This window comes from Wickerhamomyces ciferrii, contig 00188 (assembly GCF_000313485.1).
Source record: "Wickerhamomyces ciferrii WGS project CAIF00000000 data, strain NRRL Y-1031 F-60-10, contig 00188, whole genome shotgun sequence".
In the NCBI taxonomy this organism is placed as follows: Eukaryota; Fungi; Ascomycota; class Saccharomycetes; order Phaffomycetales; family Wickerhamomycetaceae; genus Hansenula; species Hansenula ciferrii.
Window position 1 is genome coordinate 24,221 of NW_011887552.1, and position 16,131 is coordinate 40,351.

General features: G+C 31.8%; 7 protein-coding genes across 7 annotated transcripts; 4 read left to right on the top strand and 3 right to left on the bottom strand.

Annotated features, from left to right (window-relative positions):
• Window positions 1-820: 820 nt before the first annotated feature.
• SPC72 (gamma-tubulin complex subunit SPC72) lies at window positions 821-3,823 on the top strand (the record flags this gene model as incomplete). The annotated part of the gene is made up of 1 exon (XM_011274533.1): window positions 821-3,823. The coding sequence occupies one exon, from the start codon at window positions 821-823 to the stop codon at window positions 3,821-3,823; it is 3,003 nt and encodes a 1,000-aa protein (XP_011272835.1).
• A 350-nt stretch (window positions 3,824-4,173) lies between these two features.
• On the bottom strand, window positions 4,174-5,068 carry PRE10 (proteasome core particle subunit alpha 7; the record flags this gene model as incomplete). Its single annotated transcript, XM_011274534.1, has 2 exons — window positions 4,174-4,947; window positions 5,066-5,068. The coding sequence occupies 2 exons, from the start codon at window positions 5,066-5,068 to the stop codon at window positions 4,174-4,176; spliced, it is 777 nt and encodes a 258-aa protein (XP_011272836.1).
• A 276-nt stretch (window positions 5,069-5,344) lies between these two features.
• Window positions 5,345-7,273, top strand: GEM1 (ERMES complex Ca(2+)-binding regulatory GTPase GEM1; the record flags this gene model as incomplete). The annotated part of the gene is made up of 1 exon (XM_011274535.1): window positions 5,345-7,273. One exon carries the CDS (start codon window positions 5,345-5,347, stop codon window positions 7,271-7,273), a length of 1,929 nt encoding a protein of 642 aa, XP_011272837.1.
• A 679-nt stretch (window positions 7,274-7,952) lies between these two features.
• On the top strand, window positions 7,953-8,879 carry RCE1 (CAAX prenyl protease; the record flags this gene model as incomplete). Its single annotated transcript, XM_011274536.1, has 1 exon — window positions 7,953-8,879. One exon carries the CDS (start codon window positions 7,953-7,955, stop codon window positions 8,877-8,879), a length of 927 nt encoding a protein of 308 aa, XP_011272838.1.
• A 196-nt stretch (window positions 8,880-9,075) lies between these two features.
• BN7_4894 (uncharacterized protein) lies at window positions 9,076-11,973 on the bottom strand (the record flags this gene model as incomplete). The annotated part of the gene is made up of 1 exon (XM_011274537.1): window positions 9,076-11,973. One exon carries the CDS (start codon window positions 11,971-11,973, stop codon window positions 9,076-9,078), a length of 2,898 nt encoding a protein of 965 aa, XP_011272839.1.
• A 1,565-nt stretch (window positions 11,974-13,538) lies between these two features.
• Window positions 13,539-14,675, top strand: SCS7 (fatty acid alpha-hydroxylase; the record flags this gene model as incomplete). The annotated part of the gene is made up of 1 exon (XM_011274538.1): window positions 13,539-14,675. The coding sequence occupies one exon, from the start codon at window positions 13,539-13,541 to the stop codon at window positions 14,673-14,675; it is 1,137 nt and encodes a 378-aa protein (XP_011272840.1).
• Window positions 14,676-14,794: 119 nt separating this feature from the next.
• Window positions 14,795-15,796, bottom strand: BN7_4896 (mRNA export factor rsm1; the record flags this gene model as incomplete). Its single annotated transcript, XM_011274539.1, has 1 exon — window positions 14,795-15,796. The coding sequence occupies one exon, from the start codon at window positions 15,794-15,796 to the stop codon at window positions 14,795-14,797; it is 1,002 nt and encodes a 333-aa protein (XP_011272841.1).
• Window positions 15,797-16,131: the final 335 nt, after the last annotated feature.

The following is a 16,131-nucleotide window of genomic DNA, read 5'->3' on the forward strand; positions in this document are numbered from 1 at the left end:
AACAAATTAACTCTTCGATCGGTCTATGTGACTTTTCTGTTGATAATATTAAATCAAATCAATTCTTCTACAATATACGCCAAAACCAAAATTTTTCACCAAAATCAATAAAATGTGTTGAAAAAATAATCGCGGAAAGTGGGTGAACCAATAAATTGTTAATCCATTTCACAAGAGGGTAACGCTTATGATTTCGCGCCCGCGCTGTTAACTATGGAAATTGTATTAAAATGGTAGTTTGAAGGTGATCTGTCTTTTGTATGAAGTCTAGCGTATAATTGAAGTATTCTGGTGCACTGAATTATATCATATCATAGAAAAGTCATGGATTAAGTGCTAAGAATTGAAAGAAATTCAGAATTGTTGAGTTTTTCAGTCACCTGACTGATCACATTCTTAATAATTTCCGAATCCGTCATACGCGTATTTTGAAATCATTGTTGATGTTTTAAAATTGTAGTGAGATTGGTATGTATCTGGTACATCTCTATAAGCGCTTGATCCATCACATTATCATAAGCCAAGGCGCGCTTACACCATTGGAAACAATTCCAAGCTGTCCATTTATTCACCATCAACAACCCGTTTGAACCCAATCACTCAATCCAATCGTGACGCAATATAGTGTTTTGTTTGAAAAGTAAACACTGCTCATCTCACTAAATTTAAAAAATCCTTGTACATCGAAATTTGGTTATAACTACAACAACCGTCTGCCAAATATAAACAAAGGAGTAGCTGAGACACTATTAACAGGGCGCTAAACTAGTTGACCAGGCCGGATTGCTGCTAATAGAATTTCCAAAACAAGATAAGATCAATGGAATATCCTAAGCTCAAACCTCGTCGCTCAAGGCTCCAGGATGAGACTTTAGAGAGTATATCTAACTTCAATGATCTTTCGTTAAATAACCAATTACAGGGAAGCCCCAGAAATGAGAATATACAGAGCGGTAATGGTATAGAAGTGAAGCATGGATATTTATACAATGGATCAGACATTGGTACATCTATAAATGTGAAGAGTTCGAAATTTGATGACTCCAATTACAATTCAATTCAAGAACATACTATTGACCATGAAGATGGTATAACCCAAAAAGATGGTGATGAAGATGGAAATATAGATGATGGTCAATTTGATGAAAATACTAATGAAGTTAATGAATACTGGACGAATGAAACTAGAGATGGAATGATACAACAAGACCAAGAGGCAAATCCAGAGTTTGATAACGACCAGGACCAGGCAGAATCAAATGATGATGATGGTGAAGATGATGAAGATGAAGATGAAGATGATGACGATGCCAATGAATTTCTCAACTCAAGCACGTTTCTGTCTAATTCACAAATCATAAGGTCAAAGAATCTCAACAACTTACAATCCATAAATCATAGAAGTATTTCAAGTCCAACACCAGCGCTTAAGAATTCAACTCCAAAACATAAAACCCATTTCAATTTCAACAAATCCAGAATAGACTCTTCTCAATTATCAGATAACTCAGATCAAAGTGGTGATGAACAGAATGATGAGAACCGTGATTATAACAACAAGAGTACTATCGATCTTGATAACCCTAATTCAACACCCAAGATACCCAAAATGCATCCAGATACAACTCCATGGAGGAAACTACGACCAGCTAGTGCCTTACACACAAAGGATCAACAATCCATACATCCTTTGCCATCATCAAAAGCAAATGATTTGAATTTTATGAAATCTTTATTTGATGAAAACACAAATGAGGTTAAATCACCAATAAGATCAGTATCTTTATTCGAAACTGGTATCGGTAAAGGGACTGATAGTTTAGGATCAACAACTGTTGGGTCATCGTTTGAAGTGGAAAGCCTTAAAAAACAAATAACAAGTTATAAACTGCAACAAAGACTGTTAACAGAATTCATAAGAAATATAATGAACTCTACAGGAAACAGTGAAGAAATAAAGAATGATTTTATGGAACGTCTGGAGAGGGAAAATAATTTGCTATTCAGTGAACGCTCAAAACTTCAGAAAGATCTGAAAAATAATCAAAAAGCTCGTGAAGAAGATCAATCATCAAAACTTGCTGAAAAGGATAAAGAAATCGTGGAGTTGAAGAATGATTTGATAACAACCTGTGATCTAAATAATGATTTAAACTCATATATTGATGAAATTAAAGCTCGTGCAGACCAACAAGGTGCATTGATTGATAAATCAAATGAAGATTCTGATAGATGGGAATCTTTAGTTAATGAAATTTTGACATTATTGCTGGATGTTTTGAAAGGTGAATCAGCTAAAGCGGTATTACAAGCAAGAGATCAATCAAGTTCTTTAGATACCAAACTCAAAGTCATTTCATTAGCTATAAATGAAATTTTAAAGGACTATAAAGAGTTATCAAACAATCTTTCCAAAATGGGTGACTATAATATTGATGAAGTTAATTCATTCATTTCTGAAACCAAGGATAAACTTAGCAACTCTCATGCTGTTGAAAATGAGCTAAAGTCTTTATTACAAAAGCAATCAGAGGCATCTAATGCTTTGAAACATGAATTTATAGCACTTCAAAACCAGTTTAAGGAGAACTTGTTATTTGTTGCTAGTCTGAAGAAGCTATTAGGTGAAAAGAGGGATAAAATTGGAGAGTTAAATGGTACAATAATACGATTGGAATCAGAGTTGGAAGATCAGTCGAATCAAAAATCACTTCAAAATGGAAATGAGAAAGAGACTCAATTGTTGAAGAATAGAATCAACATTATTAAAACAAATCATTCAAAAGATCTTGAAAAAATGAATGCTGAAATTGACAATCTAAGACTGGAGATTGATGAATTGAGAAATAAGCCTTCAAGAGATCTTAAACCTTCTACTAGCCATGACTTATTAAAACAAAAACAGGATGAAATATATCAATTGACCAAAGATGTTGAGATATTACAAGAAGAATTGGAATCCAAAGATGACCAGGTCAATGGTGTTGTGTCCAACTTGAAGTCTTTAGTTCGTCAATCCAAGGATGATTATGATGCATTGGTTCAAGATTACCATCATCTTCAACAACAATTTAAAGATCTGCAAAGTGAAAAAGTTTCTAAAGATAAAGAATATAGAAGAAAATTAGAACATGCAGCAAAAGAATTAAATCTGGCAGTTGCTAAACAAAGAAGTCTTGCAGCTGAGAAGAGTAAATTGACGTTTTCTCTTGAGGATTCCAAAAGAGAGCACTCATTACTAAAACTGAACAATAGTACATTAACTGAAAAAGTTGGAAAATTAAGTTATCAAGTCTCTACTTTAACAAATTATGAACTGGGATTCAATAGTTTATTTCAATCACAAGTTACAAATTTTGAGAATTTGTTACATCATTTTGATTCAATATTAGAAGAATCTTCAGTTCATCAAGCACAACAAAAATTGAATAAATTATTAGATTCTCATTTAGATTTTGATCAAGCACAAGCGGTGATGAGATCTTTAACATCATATTTTGAAAATGCTACAAGTTCATTAATTGCAGATCATTCACAATTATTAATCAACTCAAATGTTGAAAACAAAGAGTCACAAGATGAGCTAAATAAACTGAGAGATCAAGTTGATTCGTTAACGGAAGAATTACAATGGTATATTGTCAATTTTAGAGATCGCAATGATCTGAGTCCAAGATCAAAGTTAAGAATTGAAGAATTAGAAAGAAGGAAAAAGGCAGAAAGAGAACGTAGAAAACTTGAGAATGAAGCTTCAGCTGAGACAATAAGACGGTTAGAAAAGGAAAATTCAGAGTTGAGAGAGAAGCTAAAACAATTGAGATAGATCGAAAACGATCATTGTTGTATTATATATGAACACTGGAAGATCAAATATATGTCAAAACTATTTTATGGGAATTTAAAAGAATCAACATTGGACGGAATTAGCCTGTGTATCTTTATGTTATATGTATTATTCTGTACACTTTCTTTAATGTAATATAAGTGAACAATACATGATCGAATTGGTTGATTTAGACAATAGGAAACCTACGATTTTGTCAAGAATTCATGGATCATTTTACTACATTCTCTATATTTAAATGACAATCAAAGTATAGTATACATATATTCTAAGACACAAATAAGTGCAGGTGATACATTTCTGATCTTAATTGTTAACATCCTCTAGATTTATTCAGCCATGTTTTCATCTTCATCATCATCTTCATCTTCATTTAATTTTTGTTCAGCATATTCTTTAGCTTCTTTTAATAAATCAGCTGGAACTGGTTTATGTAAACCATTAGTTTCAGAAGTTGATACCCAACTGATTTCAATTTCGAAATCTTTATCTTTACTATCTTCATGAGCCAAGTAAATAATTCTAGCAGCTTCTTTAACGGCTTCTTTAGCAGTTAAAGTGTTTGAATCTAATTTTTCCAATTCATTCTTAGCACTTTGTCTACCTTTACCAGTAGCAGCACCTTGATAACCCCAGTAAACTCCACTTGGTTCAAGCATGTATAAATGTGGACCATCTTCATCAATACCACCGAAAAGAGCTGTTATACCAAATGGTCTAACAGAGTTATAACATGTGTAAGCTTGAACGTAATTACCTAAACGATCTATTAGATATGGAACAGATATTTGATCTTTATATTGATCTTTGAATGACTGGAATTCATCTCTACCTCTTGAAACTAAATGACGACCATCTGGTAATAAACCTGAATAGGTAACACCGATATGACGACCAATTGTTTGAATTCTGTTATTTTTACCTGGAACTAATAATTTAGAAGTGACGATTTTTTCAACAGCAAGAACAACACCGTCTTTAAATTTGATACCAATTGAGGTACCACCGTTCTCTACAGCCTTAGCTGCGTATTCAACTTGGAAATTTCTACCATCTGGGGAGAACACACTGTTTGATAAATCGTAACCAGTACCGACTGAAGTCTAAGGTGGCGAGTTAGTATTTTGCAACGAAATGAATCAATATTAACTCAATTGAGCCTGAAATTGCAAGTGAAACCTCAGACTTCTCGATTTAATATCATATATTATCTTAACATACCATTTTGTGTGATGTATTATAGTTATGTGTTTGGATCTTGAATATTCCAGTGTCAAGTTTATGTTATGTTCAATATCGCTCAGCTTACTTTGTTGATCCTACGCCCGCGAAAAAATCTGACATTTTTAAGTAGTGTCAGCAATCCGTGACCCGACCAGAAATGTGCCCGCGAATTCATCACCATGAACATTAACAACTTTACATTTATCTATCTCATCTTGTTTTGAATTCTCGTGACAAAAATGTCTAAAGATACTATAAGAGTCATTGTTTGTGGTGATGATGGTATGTTCATCAAATGTATTGATACTATATTATTCCTTTTCTAACCATTTTATAGGTGTTGGTAAATCAAGCTTAATCACTGCTTTGATCAAAGATACATTTGTGCCCAATATTCAATCAGTTTTACCTGCCATTACAATTCCAAGGGATTTTTCGTCTTCTCCATACTCCCCAAATGCTACAGTACTGGTTGATACCAATTCTCAAGATATTCCAGCCTTACAAAAAGAAATTAGAAGAGCTGATGTTATTTGGCTGGTATACAGTGATCATTATACATACGAACGTATTTCATTATATTGGATGAACATTTTCAGATCTCTTGGTGTGAATTTACCAGTGGTTTTATGTGCTAACAAATCAGATCTTTCAACATCTTTGGACTCGGACAGAACTATTTCAGATGAATTTATTCCAATATTGAAAGAATATAAAGAAGTTGAATCATGCATAAGGTGTAGTGCAAAAGATAAATACAATGTTAGTCAAGCGTTTTATCTCTGTCAAAGAGCAGTGACACATCCAATATCACCATTATTTGATGCTAAAGAAGGTAATTTAAAACGAAATGCTACTGCTGCCTTGTCAAGAATATTTTTTTTGTGTGATAAAGATCAAGATGGATTTTTAGATGAATCTGAATTTTTAGCATTACAAAAGAAGTGCTTCGGGAGAAGTTTAGATATTAACGATCTTGCTGATATTAAGCAAGCTGTAAACCAGGTTAAGGAAGGAACATTTGGCTTAAGAGGATTGACAGAAGAAGGTTTCATAATATTGAACAAGATTTTCGCTGAGAAGGGAAGACACGAAACCACTTGGGGGATACTACGTACTTTCCATTATACTGATTCTCTTTCTTTGAATGATAAATTTTTATATCCTGTGCTAGATGTTCCAAGTACTTCAAGTGTTGAATTAAGTCCTATTGGATATAGATTTTTTGTTGATTTATTTTTATTGTTTGATAAGGATAATGATGGTGGTTTAAATGAAGAAGAATTACAATCATTATTCAAACCAACACCTGGTGTACCAAGAGAATGGATAGAAACTAATTTCCCACAAACAACAGTAAGAAACGAACAAGGTTATGTCACACTTCAAGGTTGGTTAGCTCAATGGAGTATGACTACATATCTAGATTATAAAACAACGTTATCATATCTAGCATATTTGGGATTTGAGAGTGCCGCAAAAGGTGGCACCACTGTTGCTTTAAAAGTCACCAAACCAAGAAAGGAAAGGGTCAGATCTGGTAAAAATTATAGAATCCCAGTAAATGATCGTTCTGTGTTCAATTGTTATGTATTGGGTAGTTCAGGTAGTGGTAAATCATCATTATTAGAAGCATTATTAGGGAGACAATTTAGTGAAATCTATAACCCAACTATAAAACCAAGAATTGTTGTTAATAGCGTTGAATTGAAAGGTGGTAAACAAGTTTATTTAATTTTGGAAGAACTGGGTGAATTAGAACCTGCAATTCTTGATAATCAATCAAAACTTAACCAATGTGATGTTTTATGTCTGACATATGATTCATCAGATCCAAATAGTTTCCACTATCTTGTTGAACTAGGTCAAAAACATTCTTTGATATCAAGTGTTCCTTCAATTATAGTTGCATTGAAAGCTGATTTAGATAGGCAACAACAAAGATGTGATATCCAGCCAGAAGAATACACTACTTCTTTGAACATTCCATCACCACTTCATATATCATCAGCATGGCCTAGCTCTTTGACAGAGTTATTTGTTCAATTAGTTGAAGCATCCAACGCTCCTGCTTCTGCTACGCCAGGTCTTGAACCGGAAGTTCCAAATGATAACCTTCAAAACGTTGTATTGGCTACATCTGCGGTTGGATTTATGAGTATCATGTCATTATGGATCTGGAAGATGAGTATGCAACAAAAATAGAGGCTTTCCATTCGATTAATGAAGTTATGAATCAATTGTTTTTTCTACTTTGTCTCGCGTATATGTAGTTTAATACCACCGACGGTCCGCGTCTCCAAACAATGCGATCTGTCGCGAATTATCCCACAGTGGAAAATTTCCCTTTTAAGCTGTCACAAACTTTATTGAAACAGTAGCTGTGATTTTAATTTTTGCAGTAGTGTAAATTCAGATCATCAGACATAATGATTATGAAACGTTTTTGGCCGTAATATCAATATAACTTATAATTCTCTTTTCTTCTGAACCTTTCTAGATTAATCAGACCTTGACTATTCTAATTGAAGGTGTATCAATAACGTAGAATCCTCTAGTTACTATAATGTATACTTTGAAGTTAAATAATTAGACAAATAAGTATTATAATTGATTAATGTTGAATAATTTTATATATAATTATATATATTGTTGTGTTGAACAACTTCGGTATTTTCATAATATGAAAATACTAACATTCTCGATAATGTAGGGTAATATGAAATACCTCAATTATTGCTATTCGAAATTTCACAACTTTGTGAACTTTGTGAACTTTGGAAAAGTATTTAAATGAATTGAATTTGTTACTGATCTGTTTCTTTTTGTTTCATTTCCAATTGTTTGTTCAAAGTTCAAACAAAACAGATATAGCATCCTCATCATGTCATTTTTCGCTTCTACTGGATTCTCATTAACTACTGGGTTCGGTTTATCATCATTGATATCCATAGCTTATGTTTTGATTTTATACACATCCAAATCAGCAGTTGATGGTAAAGAAATTGATCGTAATGATCCTCAAGTGATCACTTCAAGAATCATTAAAGTCACAAGTTTATCAATCTTAATTGTTGCAATTTTACCAAGTTTATTATCTAAATTATCAGAGGAACCAACTAATAAAATTTATGCTGAGTTAGGTTTCTTACCAGGTTTGAAATATAGATATGGTGAACTTCATTGGGAAAATGGTCATTTAGGCTTGTTCACTAGGGATGTTTTACAATCCTTATTATTGGTTTCAATTTTGTTTGTTGGTCCATTAATTGATGCAGCATTCTTTAGCTCCCCAGATCCTCAATTCATTGTCAAAGAACTTTTGGGTCAATTAACCACACTACAAGGTATTAGAGACTTGATTGTGGGTCCATTGACTGAAGAAATCATTTACACATCTGCCACTATTGTTACATTATACCAAGTTCGTGATGTCTCTACAAATACATTGATTTTCTTACCACCAGTTTTCTTCAGTTTTGCACATTTCCATCATGCATATGAATTATATACCAAAAAGACACCAATTCATTTAATTGGTGCTGTTACAGCTTTTCAATTGTTGTATACATTCCTTTTCGGTATTTTCACAAATTTTGTCTTCTTAAGAACAAATAATTTATGGAGTTGTTTTGCTGTTCATGCATTATGTAACTTTATTGGTGTTCCAAAATTCCAAGTTAGTACTGTCAAATTCCAATATTGGAATTATGTTTATTATGTATTATTAGTTGCTGGATCTATTGGATTTTATAGATTTTTATTCACATTCACTCAAAGTTCTTTAGCATTGGTTCCATGGGGAAGATAATCTTTTATTCATGGTCCTTTAACGAATACCTTACGACAATAAATTATTGTATTATTCATTATATTTTATCAATTGAATGTAGTTGCTACTATAGATAATATAGCTATATTGCAAATATTGACGCGTTGACTCTACAATCTCATATTCTTAACATGCAAAACTCATTAAAATTAAATACAATAACAAAAACTCAAAATCATAACTCTATACTAATCTGTCCTTGTTCTTTATCTTGATCATCTTCAAATTCTTGTTGATTTTCATCCAATTGTTGTAAATATAAAGTATGATTAACTAAATTCAAATAAGAATACATAAAATTTGATAATAAAACTTGTTGTCTTAAAGGTCTTCTTGGATTTGCTAATTTTAAATGACTTAATCTATAAAGTGCTCTTTCAACATGAATTGGGAATCTATAATCAAGCATAACAACTGTTGAATGTGATAATGGTGGTAAGGGAAATCCAAATGCAGAATCTGTAAATTGAACAGGAGCATTTGGTTTTGAAGATTTTTTCATATTTTCTAAACTTAATTTCTTACTTAATGTTTCTTTTTGAATTCTATGTTGTTCTTCATTTAATGCTTGACCTGTTTGTTGATGAAATTGTTGTTGATTTTTCGGATCAAGTGATTGAGATTGTTCATCTTGTTGTGGAGGTGAAGATTCTTGAGATTCTGGACTTATTTGTTGTTGACCAGTTGGTGATTGTTGAAGTTTAGAATCTTTTTGATTTTTTTCATCTTTTTTAGAAACAATAGTGACAGATTCTTGTAAATTTGAAGTTTTTGATTTTTCATCAGATTTTGAAGATTTTAAAATTTTAAATTGTGAACTTTTTGAAGGTTTTAAAGTTGGTCTTTGTTGTTGTCTTGGTGGTGATTTTTGTACTGAATCTTGTAATTGTACTTGTTGTTTCTTTTCAGGTGATACTGGAATATTAAATTGAGTTCCAGTAGGTGATCTATTTTCATCATTAACAGTTGGTGAAGTTTTAGATCCAATAGAAGGTAATGTTTTTTGATTCTTTGGTGATGGAGATCTTTTCTTCTTGAACATCTTCAAAAATGAATTATCTTTCTTGGTTTTCTCTGGTTTTTCAGGTGTAGTTTGTGGAATTTGTTGTTGCTGTGATTGTTGAGATTGTTGTAGGTTGAAACTAGATGATGTAGGTGATGAAGATGGTGATAAACCAAATGAACTTGTAGTTGGTGATAATGTTTTTGTAGGTACATCATCCTGAGCATTAGTACTTCCAGAACTTATACTTCTTTGTTGTGATGATTCTTTTGAATTTATGGTATGATTAGAATGCAGGGGTTGATGTTGTTGAGGATGATGTTGAGAACGTTGTGGATTTTGTTGATGGTGATGAAGACCCTGCTGTTGTGGTTGATTATGATGATGATGATTTTGTTGTTGCTGTTGCTGATGTTGTTGCTGTTGGCGATGCTGTTTTTGTAACTGATGACGATGCTGTAGTTGTTGTTGCTGTTGTGGAGTCAAGTTTTGTTGTTGATGCGTTTGAGGTAATTGTTTCTGTTGATGAGTAGATCTATGATGATGACGGGATGTTTGATCATTTTGATCATTTTGTGGTATAGAAGGAACAGGTTTTTGTTGAGGATGTGTTGGTAAAGGTCTTGAATTTTGAATTTCATTTAATGTTGATTGATTTTGTGATATTTGTCTTTGATAAGGTTTTTGATTTGTTGATTCATGTGATACAACTCTTCTTTGATTTGATTGTGTGGATAATGAAGATGAGGATTGTGATGTTGGATCTATACTTATCGTTGAACCTGCATGTCTATTTCTTGAATGATTTGTTCTTTTCTGTGGTGGGATTGCTGTTGATGGATCTGATTGAGATCTTGATAAATTATTTGAACGACCTCTTGATTGATCTGCAAGTATTTTTTGCTTTTGTGGGTCTTGTAATGGGACATTTCTCATTGGAATTTCATTATTGTTATCATCGAAAGAAGATGAAGATGAAATTGAAGTTGAAGATGATGAAATTGGTGGATTTGGGGGTAATTCTTTTTCTAAATTTAATTCTTTTTCTTGTGAAGTTGATTGTGGAATGAATTTATGTTCATCAGCTAATGGTGAATGAGCTTTTGGTCTTGGTTTATCTTTACCACCTCTATGACTCCTACTATATGTAGTCCATTTATTTCTTCTAAGAGTATTTGAACCTTCACCTAATAAAGGAGCATCTTGATCAGCTTCATCTTCTGAATGGCGTTCAATAAGTGAACTTGATCTTGAAGGTGTTGTAGAGTTGTTGTTATTCGTGGAAGTTGGTGAAGTTGATGGTGTATTTTGAGAATCTTGGAAAAATCTATTTTCATCTTTATCTAATAATAATGATGAAGAACCACTTGCTGATGATAAAGATCTTGCTAATGTAACAGCATCTGTTGCAGCAAGACCAGCCATTTCAGATAATCTATCCAATTCATCAGTTAATTCTTTTAATGATGGGATTGAATCTTTTGAAGTTAAAGTTGTATTTAAATGAGCTTTATCACCTAATCTATGATTCATATCATCTATAGTTGATTGGACATGACGACGGAATTGATCAGGTGCAATATTTGGATGTGATTTAGCAGGGACCCATAATAATTTTTCAGCATTTAGTTTAACATCATCATCATCATCTTGATCTTGATTTTGATGGTTATTTGAATCATCATTTCTTGTCTTATCAGGATCATCATCTTCTGTTAAAGTTTTCTCTTTATCATCATCCGTAGAGGATAATGTAGTATTTAAACTTGAATCTGAACTTTGTGAAGATTTTCTTCTATGATGATGATTTCTTGAATAATCATTATAATTAAAATCACCATCCACTCCATAAGGTAAATCAGGATCAACATTTATTGAACTTCTACCAATTGATAATCTCTTTAATGCAGTAACGGCATCACGTTCTTGTTCAAGAGCTTCAGCAGCCATATAAGCATTTGATTTTCTTTTAGCTTTTTTCAAATCTGAATCATGTTGAGAAGAATTCCTTTTATTTAATTGTTCATTATAATCTGGAGTTAATTCTCCTGTTGAATCTGATTTAGACATTTCAACATGTGAATCTGAATTTCTTTTCTAGTTATGCTTTTTAATTTAATTGAATATGAATGTATATATAGATCTTTTTTTTGAAACAAGCAAATGGTTATTGAAAAAGAATGAACAAGAATTTTTGGGTATTAAATAAATATAATTAGCAATTGAAGAATTAGTTGAATAGCTGAAAAGGGATTTGAATAAATTAATATAGATTCAGTGTATGTGATTCAACAATCTATGTTTATGTTATAGCTAATGGATTCTTGTCTATAATTCAACTTATTCAGATCTCTAGTACATATTTCTCAAATACCATTTATTCAATTTTGAATCAAGGTTTTGAACGCGTAAATGTCGAAATCTGGGAGAAGCTTAGTCAGCGCGGTCGTGAGATTAATTAACTAAAACATTGGGGATGCATTTTATAGAGGATTTTACAATGATATATAGAAGTACAATGGACTGTGAATGATCTACGTCTCAGTATATATTTAATCCGTTTTTTCACCAGAACAAATACGTCTTTTATAAGCCAAGTTTCAACCGTTGTTTAAAATGTTTCTTGTGAGTTGAAATATTAAACATTCGCGTATATTTAAATTTAGACTGGTTATACACAAAGGTTTTAGTTAGCATTTCCTTATTAGGAAGTCAAGGATAATATACTAGACATAATTAATAAACATTAATAGAATATGATGATTGATCTCTGGTAATTGGTAAGTTTAGTACATTGTTTGTGTTGTGTACTCTGTGTGTATAGTACTGTGCTGTTCCTGGTTCCTACTTGTGACGTGTTGTTCTGTGTTCTGTGTTTGTTGTGATTGTCGATTGTCAGAATGAGAATGAGAATGGAATCAAAGTGAACTCATTCCAGAATCCACACTCAAGCCGTGAAATCTTGGTTGGAAAGGGTATTGTTTGAAGAACAGACAACCTCACTGGGATACAAACAGACAACCCCAGTGTCTTACCTTCTATATCCTTCCAAGTTATAAGACATCCAGCATTCACTCTCGTTACCGTACAATTTTCATTTTTATGCCATATTGAAAAGTGCTCATCGGACCATTTGGAAAGTGAGTGAAATGGGAGATACTAGTGGGAAAGCAAGGTATAAACACTATTAAAATTGCTAAACCTATGTAACCAACCTCTTAGAATCCAATAAACACCCTCTCAACACCTATATCCTACCACAAATCCCTCTAAAACCATACATTATACCTTTTCACCATCCAAAAGATCAATCGCGACTTTAAATTTCTCCTATTCGCGCAAAAAAGCCAATAACTGAAAAGTAAATAAAAATAAAAAAAGTAACACCATTGCAAAAAAACTTTCAAACTCCTATTTACAAAGCCCATTCTCATTCATTTTTGACATCTCCTGATTCATTTCAAAGACTATCAGATCTCAGAGACAAATAGCAAACTATCAACACATCGTTCATTCTTATATAACAAGGATCATCTCTCATTTATCAACAAGTGGTATTTTAATTTTTTTTTTCTCTTTGTTAAACGGTAAACGGTCTCATCGTATAACGCGGGTGTTTACAAATCAATTAAACAATGTCACAAACTTTACCATTATATTCTAAAAAAACATTAGAAGCTCATACAAATGAAAATGATGTTTGGGTTTCCCTTTATAACAGAAAAATATATAACGTTACTTCATTTTTAGAAGAACATCCAGGTGGTGGTGATTTAATCTTGGATTATGCCGGTAAAGATATTACAGATATTTTAGCTGATGAAATTAGTCATGAACATAGTGAAACAACTTATGAAATCTTGGATGAAAATTATCTTATTGGTTATTTAGCTACTGAAGAAGAAGAAGAAGAATTATTAGCAAATCCAAAACATGATGTTGAAGTTAAAATTGATAATTTACATTCTGTTAATTATGATTCAACAAAATTAGATGGTTTACCAGAATATGAAAAATTAAATATTATTACTGATTTTAGTCATGATTATAAAAATCATAAATTCTTGGATCTTAATCAACCTTTATTATTACAAGTTTTATTTGGTGGATTTACAAAAGATTTTTATTTAGATCAAGTTCATAGACCAAGACATTATGGGAAAGGTTCTGCTCCATTATTTGGTAATTTCTTAGAACCATTATCATTAACACCATGGTGGGTTGTTCCAACAATTTGGATCCCTGTTGATTTATTTATTTTTGGCGTTGGATTTATGAATCAAAATGCATTTTTATCAATTTTCCTTTTCGGGTTGGGGTTATTTGTTTGGACATTAATTGAATATGGTTTACATAGATTTTTATTCCATTTAGATCATTATTTACCAGATCATTCAATTGCTTTTACAATTCATTTCTTATTACATGGTGTTCATCATTATTTACCAATGGATCGTTATAGATTAGTTATGCCACCAACTTTATTCATTGCATTAGCTTATCCTTTTTATAAATTAGTTTTCGGAATTTTACCATTTTATATGGCATGTTCAGGTTTTGCAGGTGGGTTTTTAGGTTATATCATGTATGATTGTACTCATTATATTTTACATCATGCAAAATTACCAAGTTATTTACAACAATTGAAAAAATATCATTTAGAACATCATTATAAAAATTATGAATTAGGTTTTGGTGTTACAGGTTGGCATTGGGATAAAGTATTTGGTACATTTTTAGAAGTTGGTAATAATGCTCAAAAAATGCAATAAAGATATCCAAGTACTTTACATTAAAAAAAAAAGAATAATATTATAAGAACTATACAATTACGATTCATGAAACAACATATATCAAACAAAAACATGTCTTAATCATATATACAACACTTTTAAAATATAATTTTTCTTAATTTATCTAATCTTTGTAATGTCTTTATATCATCTTCACTTTCATAACCATCTGTTGTTTCCTTTTTAAATAATGATTTCATAAACTCAAGAACTTTTGGATAACTTGTATTAAAACAACACCAATCATTATGTTGATCAATTAAATCAATTTCTTCATCTGTGGTTATAAATCTTCGACCACATGATCCACATGATAATAATAAACCATTTGGTAATTGAATTGGTTTCCATCCTAACAATACTAACTTCAAGATATCAATATTATCATACTTAACATCATTTTCATCACACCATTTTATTAGTATATCTTCATCTTCAATATATTTAGTCTTAATGTTAACATCATGTATCTCCCGTACTTGTATTTTGTAATTATCAAGATATTTAGCATCAACATTCAAATCATAACAATTTTTAGGAGTTTGTATCTTCCTCCATGGACAATTCTTACCATGAGATTCAATTAATTCTAATTTATACTTCTCACAAAGTCCTTGAATAACAGCTTCATAATATTCTTCATCAATTTCATCACCACCAAAATTCATTGATTTTGAAAAACTTTCCAAATCTGGGAATTTTAAATGAAAGACAGTATGACATGATACACATCGTATTTGATTTCTATGTATACATGACCAACCATTGCGTGAAATATCAAGTGGTGTTAATGGAATCTTAAAACCCAAGGGACCAATCCCACCATTTGAATTAAAACTTTGAATTCTAGATAGTAATTGAGTTCTATTATATGGTTGGAAAGTTTGTGGTGATTCACAGGGAAGTTCAGGTTCTGGAGTATGTACTCTTCTTGATGAAATAGATCTAAAATATGATATTGTTGGATGAGATTGATATTTATGTTTTGGTTTAGATATTTTATGAGAATGTGAGAAGGATGATAATGGTCTGGGATTGGGACTTGGTTTACCTGGTGTTGATAAGAGTTGTAGTATGCTTTGTGTCTTTTCTGTATCCATTTCTTACTTTGTGTTGTTGGTGTTTGTTTGTTGTTGATAATGGTTGTTTGAATGCAATTTCTGTTAAATTTGTACTGATTTTATTGATTCGAGACCTGTGAAGATGGGATTTTCTTAACTATTAAGCACATAGTAAAGCTCACAACAAATACCCTGTGATACTGGGAACTTATCATATTTAATTCAATTTTAGCCCAAAAGAGACTGTAAAAGCACCAAATGAGGCTAGAAGACGTCCGTAGCCCCTATACATAGTTTACATACACACAATCTCAACAATAACCCCATAACACCCCTTCAAACACCTTCAAAAATCACCAGTTTCAATCATTTTT